The sequence below is a fragment of the Camponotus floridanus genome, unplaced genomic scaffold, assembly GCF_003227725.1.
Source record: "Camponotus floridanus strain SB8 unplaced genomic scaffold, Cflo_v7.5 scaffold22, whole genome shotgun sequence".
In the NCBI taxonomy this organism is placed as follows: domain Eukaryota; kingdom Metazoa; phylum Arthropoda; class Insecta; order Hymenoptera; family Formicidae; genus Camponotus; species Camponotus floridanus.
The window spans coordinates 2173229-2188316 of NW_020229348.1; the positions used below are offsets into that span (position 1 = coordinate 2173229).

Below are 15088 nucleotides of genomic sequence, written 5' to 3' on the forward strand. Positions count from 1 at the left end.
GATAACTGCACACACTTCGTTATCGAATATACGACCCGTACATGACATCATTTTGTCGCGACACTCGGTGCTCCTTTTCATTAACGTAATTTGCCGCTCGATCGTTTAGCGAGGAGGGGGGGGGGGGTCGAAACCGCTCCAGAAAGTCGCTCGCAGACGCAGAAAATCGTCCGAATGGGCGAGAACGCGCTTTCGCATGCTCGGTTGACGATGTAACTCACCTTGGTGAACCGGCACGGGTCATATAAAAGTGTACCGGAACGTTCTCCGGGGACCGGTTTCAGAAAACTGCTCCATATACATACATATATCGCCGCGTACATACATATATACGCCTCTTGTCTCGCCCCCTGGGATGCATTCGCGTCTGAGCAGGTGCAGCATTCGTCACACCTGCTATTTTACATCCAACGAAATCAATTCCGATTGTCGATTCGAGCTGGCTCCGTAACTATTGTTTTGCGTTGCCTCGATTCTTCCTTTTCCGAATGGAAAAGAGGACACTTATGCGAGTATCACCATCTTTTCCAAGCAGATGCAATTAAAGAGCTCTTAAAAGTTTTAATAAAAATCTCCCCGATACCTCGAGAGGAAACAATCTTCTTTTGTAAAGCGCAATTTGTCAAATTCAACATAGCACGATAGAATCTGCAAAGAATTTAACGCTTCCGATTCTTTCCTTCTTTCGATATATTTTACAATAATAATAAGTCTCTGAATCACATGCAATATTTAATATTATTGATACAGAAAATTGGACAATTTTATGAGAATATTTTTGATTTATATAAAAATGCTCTCTTGTTAATCTGCATTTTTGAAACTTTTAAATGTGATTCTTTATTTTTTCACATTTTTGTTTTACGCCGTGGGATTAGTTGCATAAAGCTCTTGTGCACATTTACAGAATGAACGTCGCGATTGTTCAAAATTCCAAGGAAAATATGACCGCCGATATGCAGACAATGTCTCGACCCCGGCACGTTTAAAAGTTTCGTGATAACGGCGCGTATAACTGACGCCACAGTACAGTAACGCTGACAGAGTCACAGAAACTGCAACTAGACACTACCAACGACTGAATCGCGCATTAGAAGCGTGCACGTTTAAGGAGATAAGGAAATTATGGTGGTTAATTATTACCACGACTACACATTCGCTCTGGATCTTCTTGCGAAGCGAATATAATTCAGGAGAATTAGAGGAATAAATTAGCAACAATTGCCTTAATTGTTCTAAATAATCGTTTCAATTGTTTTTAGGAGCTTTTTGTTTATGGTGCCTTGTGTTTTCGAAAAGCCGAGTGTAATTTTAATAACCTGCGAATTTTGAAATCGACGTTTTTAAAAAAAAAAAAAGATATTAAAGAGATTATTACACATTTTTTTAAATAATTTTTTAATGTTCAAAATATATATATATTAAATATCTTCAATTAAAATGCTTAAAACTAAATTAAGTTTGATTTCAAGTAGACATCAAAATTTTGCTGTTGAATTTTGCTACAAGATTTTAATTCGCGAACTCTTCATTTCTAATCGTTTGTAACTCTAGGATCTGTCGTGAAAAAAACGAAAGCGCAAGAACATCCTATATATACGCATAATGTATACGTAGAAGCAATAATATGTAAACGTTATTCGAAAAGAAGTTACATCCTTAATGTTGAATATCCCCGATCCAAGCTTCTTCGAAAATTTCACTGAAGCACAATAATGAGTTCGAGGAAAAGTTGCCGAGGAATTTCATTACGGGCCCGATCCGTCGCAAATTTCTTCGGAAAATTTCTTTGTAGCAACGACGCCGCATAAATTCAGTTAGCTTCGTTTCTGTTCGCCGATAGAAATTCTGCGAGGGCAGCGCGCCGGCGTAAAAGGGCCGAATATTAGAGGGCAAAGTGCTACGAGAATCCTGCGTGACTCTGTACTTTTCTTCAGTCGGAGCATTTTTCTCGATTGAGCGTCTCGTGAGAGTTTAATAGGGGCAATATAAAAGTTTCTCTCTATACGCGTCCGCCTATCCAAGAAACGCGATGACGCGCATTAGCGAGTATTGAAGAAAGAAGCGAGGGGGAAAAAGAAAGTACGAGCTTTTCTTATTTATGGCACTTTATAGCCAAACTTTCAATCGCGTTTCTTGACGGGAGGACTTAAATACAGGATACTCTTATCCACTAATTACAGTTTCACTTATTAATAAATTTCTATTCTCTCCCGTTCATATAGTATGCCAACACATCGTGTGCGTGACTTTACTTCTTTCTGTATGATTTGAGAAGACATTAAAACGGACTATATGTACTATTGTGACTCAAAAAAGCAACTTTTTCTATTTACAAAAATTATAATTTTAACGAGTAAAACTCTTTTGATATCGTTTACATTGGACCTTTATTGCAGTTTTGACATGAGATCGGTGAACAGCTTGGAACATGGGAATCACTGGCAGGATCAAAGTCTGAAAGAACGTGCCTCCTTCAAGGACACCTCCGAACCCGCGACGCTTATCCTAAATAACGTTCGCGAAAGCGACGCGGCTGTTTACAGATGCAGAGTCGATTTCAAGCAATCGCCGACGCGCAACAGCAAAGTCAATCTAACGGTGATAGGTAAGTTTCTAAACGATATTTTGCATTGAAAACCAAATACAATATGCCGACGATTAAAAGAGCGAAGCACACACATTCTTTTCTAATTTTTTTTCAGAAACAATTTTTTTACAATGTATTCCTTTAAATATTTTTTATGTTTAAAGATATCTAATCTGATAATTTTTTGGAAATAAATTTTCGTATGTGATAAGTAATTTAAAAATATTTAAAAAATCATGCATCTAATACATGTACATAAAGAATATATTATTTTATTTCTGTTAAATAATTTATATTATATACTTGACACATCTGACAGTTTGAACTTTTAAAACTCTAGTTATTAAAATAACGCAGCGAAAAATAAAGCCGTCATTTCTAAATTATTTAATAAATCAAAAATGTCTTGTTTTCTGTATAACTTTTGATGCAATTTTTTCTTTATGATATATATTTTATTCGGCGATAAAGCCATTTGCTGAAAATTTGCGAAAATTGAATTTTCGAACCTGGGAATTGTATGATACATCGGATTCGGATGATCAGTTCAATATTTGCGCTTTCCATGTCGCTTTCTAATATAATCGACCCCGTTATCATTGAATCGAATCGATCAGTTCAACTATTCGGCTGTTTCAACTATCTCGGTCGAAACTGTGCAACGACTGCATTTTTAAAAATTTTTCTTGCATGGCGTAACATTATCCTTAATGGAAGAACGACTACGTGACCATGGCCGATAATACCAGGGTGGATAGACATCGAGCGCCGCCATACTGGTGCATTAAAATTTATTTTTTATCTCAGGAATAACATCCGCCTCTTAATGGTAAAGGCGGTACGTGACGACGCAGGCTGATACATCGCCGCGTAAATTGATTCAACTCGCTTCTCGCGCCGCCATTTCCACGCGGATATTAGCATTATTAACGATATTACGAATTTTTTCCCATGCCCGATTAACGTTGGATAATACATTAATATTTAATATTTTTGCGAAAATCTAATTTTTTTAGAATATAAACAAGAAAATAATAAATATATTTTATACAGAAATATATCCTGTGCTTTCTTAATGCACAGACAATCTACTTCTCAATCCTAATAATTAATAATACACATTTGCATATCTTTGTTGTTTTATATCACATACATTTATTTTTTATAGATAAAATTATCTTGTTATAAAAGAGGAAAGAGTTAATTATGTTACAGTTGATGCAGCAAAGAAAAATAATTATTAAAAGGGATAAATATATTTAAAAGTCACAGTTTTTTTTTTCCTTTGTATGTAGAATGTATATATGGCATATTATTACAAAGGTCAGAGCAAAATTAATAATAATAATTATCACCATTTCATTAATAGTTTGCGTATTAATAACAATATGCCATTGGTAATTTTTTTGGCATGCATGTTATGCTTTTTCACGTTCTTAATCGATTTAATTTCCTTATTTAAGAAATCTGTCATTAAATAAATAGATTTGTTTCACAAAATTTTCGTGCTTACCGTGTTGCCAATTTTATTTTTCAATATAATTAATGTAATTAAATGAAAATTTATCAACACACACACATCATCGCGCTGCGCTTTGTCTTCTTATGTAACACTAGAATTGATACATTATTGCGCAAATTGATTCATCCACGGTGTTCGCCTCTTCTATCCCCGTTCGCATTCCCAGACATCCCGAATAAAGGGAAGAGAATGCGGAGAGCTTCTTATTGCGAAAATTATTACAGTACCGCCGGAGCAGCTTAGCATATTGGACGAAGACGGAAGGTCTCATATTCCCCATTACATCCTCGGCCCGTACACCGAAGGAGCGTCTCTCAATCTCACATGTGTCGCCGCCGGTGGTAAGTGCATGACGCGCCGGTGCACTTTCCGATGCATTCGCCTCCCATAACGCTCAGGCGTCTCGTTGTTGCCTCGACTCGCTTGCAACACTCGAGTTGTGCGTTTCACGTGAAACAAATGTGCGGCTCGATTTCTTTGACATTTCGAACGTCAGATGCATTATTCTTGGAGTCGCGTTTTGAATTTCGAACAATGAAGGCGCCGCCTTTACGTCAAAGTAAATACGTGCGTAATAAGAGATCTCTCTAGTGTAAAATATAAATATATATTTTTTGATATATTTTGACGAGGAAATTTGATGACAATCTGTCGATTATTAATCGCAACTATCGAATTTTGTATCAAGAGAATTTTATACAGCTAATTTAAGATGATGTGCAACATAATTTGCAACATTTACAAGTTTTTTAAATATTTCTTATTTTTAAGATTTTTATTAATCCAGAGCTAAGATAGGAATATATTTTGTACGTTCTGTTTTTCATATCCTTTAAGGAATATTTTCTTTGTATTCTTTGATATTTTAGTTTTATTTGTTATCGAAACTTTTCTTCAGAAAGTAAATTTTTCAAACTTTGTTGTTTTCTTCAGAATACAATCTGCACAAAGATTTATTACTTATCAAAGTCTAACTTTTTACAATAAATTAGAAATCAAAAAATTAAAAAAATGAGTAGATTCTTTGCAATAATTTTCTGCGTGAAATAAAAGAACATTATATGTTACCTTTAATAAAAGTAAAATATCGCACATAATATTTTTAATTAAAATTTTAAATAATTTTTTATAATCATAATCATTCAATTCTTCTAATGATAACGTAAAAATTTATATTTAAGAAAATACTCCTTTTTTTATGAAAAAGTATCAAATGTATATTAACTATTTATTAACTATTTGATGTTTTTTAAAATTGTAAATTACGTTCTCTCAGAGAAAGCCTTAGCACAATTTATTATAAATTAACTTTATTAGAGATTTCAATTTTGTATTTAATTTATTGCTCGGGACGTTAAGTCGAGATTAGTGCAACAACGGCGGCATTAATGCAACAAAATACCGACACATATTCGTCGGATTCTGCGGATCCTTCATGTTTCTTTAGGGCGACCGCAACCACGAGTGACATGGTGGCATGGGACTTCTCTGCTTGATAACAGCTACGAAATCGTGGATGCTAAAAGGGTTCGCAACGTGTTGCAATTGGAAAAGTTGGGTCGCAAGCATCTGCGCACGTATCTGACTTGCCAAGCCACGAACAACAACATAGTAACACCTATAACAAGTTCGGTGACGCTCGATATGAACTGTGAGTATCGATTTATTGATGGTTACTGATTAATTTCTAGAGTGAAACAGTGCAGTGAATAAAAATTTCATTTTTCATAAAAAAAAAAAAATTGTCCGACAAAAGACCCTTTGGCAAAAGATTTTACGTGAAAAAATTATGACATATTCACATAAGCGCAATGTGTGCGTTACTCATTATTTCTAATTAATAACTGACCGAGTGTAACTCTTAATATGACATTGTTTATTATAATAAATATTGTAGTAGTAAATATGTAATATTAATTATTTGTTACGTCAAAAATGATGATTGTGAGAAATATGCAATTTTCTTAATCGTGAACAATTTTATCCAATTTCCATTAAATTGAAGCTCAAGTATCTTCGTGTATCGATTGTCACGAAACTCTTACCGTAGCGTATCGATTCAGTGAATTGAGTTTCTACCGGGAAAATTTCTGTTAGCTTCACACAACTGTGCGCGAATCTCGATGGGCGCTTAAATCTAAGTGTGACACACACACTCTTTTACAGTGAAACCGCTCTGGGTCCGGATTCAAGGAGAGAACCGTCCACTTAGCGCAAGCAAGACCTATGAGATAGGTTGCGAGGTTGTCGGAGCCAGACCGGTCCCGACGATCACGTGGTCCAAAGGGAACACGATACTGCGACATGCACGGGAAACGGTACGATTTAAAATAGATTGTCGGCGATTTAATGCACTCTCGTAAATCACACGAGACTAATTTCGTCCGGAGAACTCTCTCCGAATGTCTCTGCGATTATTTCTCGCCTCATTCTCTGATTCTTCAAAAGCAAAGATTGACATAATTAAATTAATACGCGGCAAGTTTGTGTACAATTTGTATTATTTCTTATTCAATGTCGTCATTAGAATTCATACATTCATCCGATTGAGAGGTGTATTTTGTTAATAGACGGAAGGATGTTTAATATTCCATCCGAGATGTTAAAAAGTTACATAAATATAAGCTTTGGCATTGAATTTGTTTGGTAAATCCAATATCGGCGCGCGACATAATCATCGCCATCTAATTTAATCAGTCACAGACGGCGATTCGATTCCAGGATTGTATGCATATCGTGATTATTAAATTGTTCGGCAAACTATTTTAAATTCATGAAATTCTCACCAACAGACGAGTGCTGACGGCAACATAACAACCAGCGTCCTAACATTCATGCCGAGTATCGAAGACGCCGGCAAGTTCCTTTACTGTCGCGCCAGCGTGCCAGATATTCCGGACTCGGAGATGGAGCAAGGATGGAAGCTCAATATATATCGTGAGTGTTTTCACAGAAACGCACCGGGGTGTCCCGCAATTTCGCGTCGCACACTGGAAACTTTCATCGATGTAATATTTTTACAAGCACATTTCGTATGCATATCGTACGCTGCAAAGTCAACATTACAATTCCAATCGAGAATTCTAACGGCGTTCCTTTTGCTTTAGACCTCGTTGCTATCGGCGAGATTGTTTACGCAAAAAGTAACATTTATTGTTGAGATCGAATCATATTATTTTACTTTGAAACTTGGTTCGTGTGATTTTTTTCGATTAATTAATTTAACAATTCTAATATCGAAAGTTGAAGGTTTCTAATTTAAGATTCAAGATTATGTAAACAGGATAAAAGATTAATGTACGAGATAGAAATTAAAATATGCTAATAATATTTTATCGATTTTTATTTCGTACACTTTCGATCATTTCCTGTTCCGGATGCATTTTTTTATAATTTTAATAACATATTATTACTATTTATTATTTTAATAAAAAATTATTACTTAATTATACATATCTGAATTCGATTTCTCGCGATGGGGGTGCCAGGTTAACGGAGGTTAACGGAAATGTCGTTGCGGCAACCGTCGATGCGCGTCCGCGTCGTAGTTCAAATTGCAACCCTGGTGCAACTTTCCAGGGACATTAATACGTAAAGTTGCAGAACGAATCGCCGCGAAGCGTCGCAGTCAAGCTAGGATTAACGTCGTGATTTCACTGTCTAATATAAAAGTTTTCCTCGAGCCGGTCCGAGATGCGAGAGAAGGAAAGAGAGACGGAGCTTCGTCTGGAAATTAATAGCACATGCCGATCCATCGTACTGAAGATTCAGCCCGATTTTGCCGGCGCATTTCCACCACTTCGAATATCTTGGCAGCCCCATTTTCCCGTCTTTTCCGCGAGTTTTTATCCTTTTTTATTCATTTGTCGCGTCCGTTAGTAATTTTATGAGGCGAGGTGAGACTGCAAAAACGGGGTGAGAAAATTTACTCGTTTATTGCAAGCGCGAAACGCGGCGGAATTATCGGATTCGCGACGGCGTTGCAGCGGAAGGAATCATAAGTAACGTTCGATATGCAGCCGCGATTTTCCTCCGTTTTTTCTCAAAAAATAATACCACCGGAACGGACGCTCTCTCGATGGGAAAATCTGCTGACATGCTATGCGATTAATCATTTATTTACAATTTAATCAAGAAGCAATAAAACAGATCACGTTACAGATTTACGTATTTTAATATTGAAACATTATACAATATTTTCGTAAATATTTATGTTAATTAGTAAATGATTTTTCAATAATTCTTTGTATAAATTCAATATAAAATTTACAAGCACGACGATTCAAATAGAGAATAGTTTTTAATCGATAAGCCAATATAAACACTAAAGAAAAAGTTTCGATTCTCCGTTTCTTGTATCTAAAATGTCCATTTACCGTTTTTTTATTTTAAAAAAATTTTTTTTATTTTTTTATTTTATTTAAAAATTTTTTATCTAGGCATTCATACGATATCTGGGCATTAATAGGCGTTAATTACTGTAATTAAAGCGGCATCTCTCATATTGGTGCATTTCGCGCTTCGGCTTTGATGTTGATTCTGTTTTCAGACGAGCCTGTGGTTACCCTCGAGCTTGGCAGCAATTTGAATTCGAGCGCTATTCGGGAAGGTATCGACGTTTACTTCGAGTGCAACATCAAGTCCAATCCCTGGGTTTACAAGGTTTCCTGGCGCCATAACGTGAGTCCACACTCTGTCGCATAGGACGCAGATAACGAATCCGATTCAGAAATCGATAATATAAGCCGAAGCTTAATCGCGTCGAGATAAGGGAACGGTAGGGCGCACCTGCGACACACGATAAACTTCCGTCCGAAAACTCCCGCGTTTGATCTCGGATTCGTATCACCGAAACGCGCTGCGCAGGGCGCATATAAAGCGGATTTTCCTCGGATAGTAATTAACCTTTCGAGGGTTCGGTTCTATTAGAAATTTTCTCGCAACCTGAGCATTTCACTTCGGAGAAAATGGTAGACAATTTTAATATTTCCCTTGTCTAAAATCATACTTATATTGCAGACAATATATATCTTTCAACTTGACGGCAAAAAATATCGCAAAAGTCCCCATTCGTTTTAATAATTTAATACGTATGCGAAATGTTTTCTCTCTTATTAAAATAAAATAAAAAATTGTTAACTGTTAGCCATTTAAAATTTTTAAATCTTTAACGTACATAATAGTATCTACGATTTTTAAAAAATCAATTGGCAAGCAAGTGATAAAACAATTACGTATAAAAACTTTTTCTCATATTAAAATAATCCGTATATTTGGTGCAACATTTCTAGCGCGAATTGCAACGAATTGATATCGAAATTTCTATGAATGATAATCCATTGGAATCGCATCATTTTATTCATATTTATTCTAAGCCGCTTGAGTGCGCAATGTTTTTCTTCGTTATTAAAATGATGCGCTTGATTGATACGGGACGAGAATTGCAGCGTGGATTTAACTGCAGATATAAATCGATGTATTTTATCAACGATTAATAAGAATGCGATTCATCAATGCCCGAATGTGTTTTAATCCCTTCATTCATTTTGAACATCCTGCCTTTATCGATGATAAAGTCATACGCGCGATTGATTTGGAACTGATGGCATGACATAAATCATAGGTATAAATCAAGTTATTTCTCATCGAAATTAAACCATCGGGAAGCAATTGCATTCAATCATTCCAAATTTATTTTTAATCCTACGATACAAAGTATATTTCTCTTTTATTGTCAGATGTTAGGATCCACATATTGAAAATATTTAGGTAGTAGTTATTAAATAAGAAAATAAAATTTTTCAAACACTATTGTCCTTGCTTCTTCTAGCGCATTTATTTAAACGTTATTTTTTCAAATTTTTTTTAAATTTTCAGCATTAAATATTGAATATATTTCAATAATAGTTTAAATTATAAATATATCAAAGTTTACCATTAAAGAGTAAATTAAATATAAATAATAAATTAACACGATTCCATTTTTTAGTTGCTAATAATTCAAAAACTGTATTTAATAAATCATATTGTAAAACAGAGTTTGTCGTTTATATTTATCGTTTTTGTTGAAAAAAAATTTGCAAGAAAATAGATTTTCGAAAATACATTAAAAAACATAAGCCAAAAATTCCGTTACTCAAAGATATATGTGTTATGACATTAAAGTTATTGCGAATATTTTTCGAACTTTGATATCCGTTGCTCGAGCCAATTTCGATGATTCTTATCGCGCGAACGAATGTCGTTTACATGGAAACACGGAGGAAACGCAAATCCCAATCAATTCCCTCGGTTCGAGGATTGCAAAATTTGTTTCGCGAAAACTCAAAGCCGCTTTCATCGTCTCGGAAGTCGTGCGCGCGACGAGGGAACGCAAGAGAGATCGAAAAACTGTCAGCGTTCTCGTCGTGAATTTCTCACGCGGGATTTATTATCGCTTAGACTTTCGTGAGAAGCGCGAATATACAGTTTTCGTACTTTCGTACTTTAATATCGCTCGCGAAAAGAGCGTAATATTAGTTTATCTTTCCATTTTCATGTATAACTATATTGCTTTTATATTTATTTATTTATCACTTATATTTCTCTTCATTTATATGCCTTTACGTCGCTTGGTCGATAATGCTTCATCTATCAAACCTTTTTTTATCATAGCTCTTTTTTATCGCTATGAAATTCTCTACTGTACATTTTTTGTTCCTTTTAATTTACTTATAGTTTTCTGCGAGTAGTCCATTACTTGAATAGTTTATTACTAGCACACTGAATCGGGCGTCCGCGTGTTTATTCACGGTAGCCGAGTAAACACAATACACCCTCGTTTGATTTCGCATTCGCAGGGCAATCCGCTGTATCACAATCCGACGACCGGAACGATAATAAGTAATCAGAGCCTGGTGCTGCAAAGCGTCACTCGCAGTAGAGCTGGGATTTACACGTGCATCGGCAATAATCAAGAGGGCGACGGCGAGAGCAATCCACTGAACTTGGACATAAAGTGTGAGTATCTGTTACACACGTAATACACATACCGACATTTCTCGCATGTCATCCGCCATAATCTCTACGTTGACGCTCTAATTAAACTATTCTCCGTTTATTATCGACAACAAAATCCACATCCGAATCTTTAAGATGCAAACATTTTTTTATCTTTATGAGAAAATTTGATATTTTGATTTGAAATATTTGATTTGAAATAAAGTCTTGTTCCCATTTTGACGAAACATCAAAATCTCATCGATATGTATCTCGCCAAAAATTTTTTGCTCTTTATAAATTCGCAAAAGATCGACCGTAAACATATAAAAAGCGAAAGCTTTTCAAGATTTGTATTACGGGAGTAATTGCAAAGTTTGCACGTGTAATTTCTCAGTAGTCTGTATCTATCGATCGAGGAATAACGATTCTGGTGGAAATGCCCGGGAATGGAAACACGCCGTGTTGTCTTCCGAATCTCTAGAGTCTCTCTCTGGCACTGGAGTTAATTTCTGTGTCACTGCGCGCGCGTTCACCGCACCCTCTGGCACGTAACTGATACTGACACACCGGTATGCGCGGATCGACGTTAAATCAGCTTAGGAGAGCGCTTTGTTTACGAGGGGACATAAATCCGGCGCGTAGACGACGAAACGTCCGCGAATTCGGGGAGAGCGCGGGGCGAGATCTTCCGCTTCATATCGACGTTTAATATCTCGGCATCGCGCACTATAAACGAAAACGAGCTTTCATAAAAGCTGCTCCGGGGCAGAGAACCGACCGGCTATAAGTCAATTTCATATGCGCGCATTATAACTCTTTTAAACATTATAAGCAAGTTTGGACAGCTTTTTCACAATGTTTAAAAAAGAAAAGATTACAAGCCCAATATTAGAGTTTCAAACGTTGCAAGTTATAAAAGCCGAGATATTATGGACGTAATAGTGGAAGTTATTGTACGATTATAATTAGCGGATTTTATAGAGGGACGAAAGAAATCGATAATAAGGTCATTAATAATATTTTTATCGTACCGAGCCCTCTCAAAAAACTTACCACTTTATTTCTCCGTTTATTCGATGTTAAAAATAACTTTGTATAAATTTTATAAATCATAAGTAAGGTCATTCACACGGATATATATATATCTCGATAATAAAATAACGCAAAACTATTAGACAAGAAATTACCGTTTTCACCGCGCAATTCGTATGAATCAGTATGAATTTATTACAGTGATGTACGTGAGTTGGCCCCTTTTTGCGCACGTTCCAAGGAAAATGTCTTTCACCCCCGTAAAGTTCAGCGAGCGCTAAATCACTCCAAACGCTTTACATACATACCAACATATGCGTATAACCGAGCTGTTCCTCTGCTCAAGTCTGTGTATTGGTGTGTAACTTACGACTGACTGACATACGCCACCGTTTATATAGCAGCTGCGCTCTCATCAGTATTTAGTAGGTTCAATGCACATAAATTATCCACAGCTAATCCGTGCACAGATTAATAGTTGATCAGTTAAAATATACATATGCATGCTTATGTATCTATCCTCTTCTCTCTCTCTTTCTCATTAGTCACTATATCGCAGAGCGTTTGCTAATAGATCCGTCTGTTAAATAATCAAAAATGAAAATTTGATGCAGCTATTCCGAACTTGCAATTCAATTTTAGCGAAAGGAAAAATCACTCTAAAAAATCAGAAGAGAAGGAAAAAAGTTACAAGTTTATGTAACGAAAGAAAAATATGCTAAAGTTATTTAAACACTCTCTATTGTAAAGCGCGATGATCAAAAAATCCGTCTTTAAATTTACTACAATTTTTACTATTGATTTCTACAATTTCGCAAAAAATGAATTTTATCGAAAAATTTCGCTTCCCTTACGCAGAGTGTAACAAGTAAAATGAAATAAAAAGAATATTAAAGAATTTTATTCACTTGTGAATGTGCAATATAAACGAAATCTCCATCTTTAACTGTTGTATTTTTGACTTTGGCTAAAGCTTTGACTGAAATTATTGCGTCGTTTCGCTAACGTATTTTACTCTGCTGTAATAGCATTATGTTAAAATAGATTTTATTTTCAAAGAATATATACGTCAGAATAAAAAAAATGTCGAATGCGCAACGCGCGCTCATCAAATCTTTATCATCAAATATTCCGTGGATTTCTGCGCGCGTACGCATTTCCACTGGGAGACTTTGGCGAAAGCTACGAACGAAATTTTGCGTAATTATCCTGGTGCGATTATGTTGGTTTTAATAACCCTTTTGGCAAGGTAAACTGCCGAGTCTCGTGAACGTCGAATGCTCCCGTATAATCCGTATTTTCTTTGTTCTTCCCCGGGCTGAAGCCTCGCTATTTTACAGCTAACTAAGCGGCTTAAGATCTCGGATACGGCAGAGTTCGAAGAGAAGGGGAGTTTCTTGTGCCACGCGCATAATTATACCTGCTGAAACTGAATTAAAATCTTAATCTTAAGCTACGTTAGCCAGCCGTCCGCACATACGAATTCGCAGATTTTCCGCGTTCGCGACCGAACTCGCGAGATAAAATTACGCTCGATTGAAATTTACGCGTCATATTTATATAGCGCATCATACATATATTAAATATGCGGATAATTTTAATATATTTTCCACCGACAGATTGGAAATTCGAAGAGGACAGAATTTTCGCGAGTTAAAGAAAAAAAATAATGGAGATAAAAATAAAGATAAAAAATTCATGTGCAATTTTAATTATTATCAAACGTAATTCTCTTTGGAAAAAATATGAGCACGAAATACGAGCACACGATTCGAAACGATAAACAACGAAGAATTTGGATAATGCGGAATATTCGCGAGACAAGCTTTTTGAAAATATTCCAACTGTACTTTCTAGATGGAAAATGTGTTTAACAATTCACGATCCGCAATGCGTCTCGGCGTCTAACGTTCTCCTGCTTTGGACAAATCGATATCAGCTTTACAAATCGAGGATAGTCGACGTTTATATTTTTGTTCGATTTTTGCGTAATTACAGTCCGCGGGAAGAGTTTGCGCTTCCGCCATTGTACTAATTACAAGACAAGCATCACCGTTAACAACCTGTAATTAATCCGTCGAGTCTAAAAATTCCGACATTCAACTGCCCGTCGAAGTTAACGTCAGACTTAATCAGAAGGTTTTAAACTGGAGCGCGCTGCAATTAAAAGCGATAATAATAATTAGCCAGGAGCGAGCGGTCGATAAGCTTATACATGCCAACTTGCTATCACTCCACGCATTAAGATTAAAAGAAAAGAGAAAATTGACGCGCTACACAACATTATGCAATGTAATACAGTGAAACGTGATACGCAGCATTAACATAAAACTTTAACAGCACGTAAGAAAAAAAAATCTGTTTATTGCGAGCTCTGAAAAAGGATTTTAAATTTTTAAGGTGAACGAGAGAAAATAGCGGCACTGTATTTATCCGATTGACAGATGACCCAGCTTGTCGTTTCAATCGAAAGGATACAATGGCCTCATACGTCAGATATTTTATTTCTGTTAATAAAAATTTCATGTCCGGATGCGTATAAAATTATATTGTTGTCAAAAATGTTTCGTTATCGATCAATATCGCACAAATCGAACACGTTGAAAGAATAGTTGTCACGCGATACTATATGTCTTTTTTTCCACTCGTATCGGGTAACATCAAGTGGCTACAGAAAAATGCGAATGATATTTTATATATATATTGGATTACGTTACAATATAATATATATTCTTCATATGACGTTATTATTATAATAAAAATACATAATAGTACATTTTATTATCATAAGGCTGATTATTATAATATTTCTACATAATATTATTCCAAGACACAAAACACGCACATGCGAAATTCCTTCCAGGCGATCTCGTTTTCGCTCATCGTGTACGACAGGGTCTCGCAAACATGCGGTCCTTTAGCCGGGCCCTGACGCGCGTGCAAAGTAATTCAGGTCGCTCAAA

At 35.8% G+C, this 15088-nt stretch overlaps 1 protein-coding gene and 1 long non-coding RNA gene across 5 annotated transcripts in view; one reads left to right on the forward strand and one right to left on the reverse strand.

Moving 5' to 3' along the window:
• LOC105250904 (nephrin) overlaps window positions 1-15088 on the forward strand; it is a 227387-nt gene that overhangs the window by 190173 nt on the left and 22126 nt on the right. For all 4 annotated transcript variants that reach the window (XM_011257266.2, XM_011257267.2, XM_011257268.2 and 1 more), the window contains 7 exons: window positions 2400-2608; window positions 4337-4453; window positions 5560-5763; window positions 6279-6430; window positions 6905-7049; window positions 8662-8792; window positions 10952-11111. In XM_011257266.2, coding sequence (XP_011255568.1) covers window positions 2400-2608; window positions 4337-4453; window positions 5560-5763; window positions 6279-6430; window positions 6905-7049; window positions 8662-8792; window positions 10952-11111 — 1118 coding nt within the window. The remainder of the gene's footprint in view (window positions 1-2399; window positions 2609-4336; window positions 4454-5559; window positions 5764-6278; window positions 6431-6904; window positions 7050-8661; window positions 8793-10951; window positions 11112-15088) is intronic.
• LOC112637913 overlaps window positions 1-15088 on the reverse strand; it is a 68788-nt gene that overhangs the window by 26818 nt on the left and 26882 nt on the right. The window lies entirely within an intron of this gene.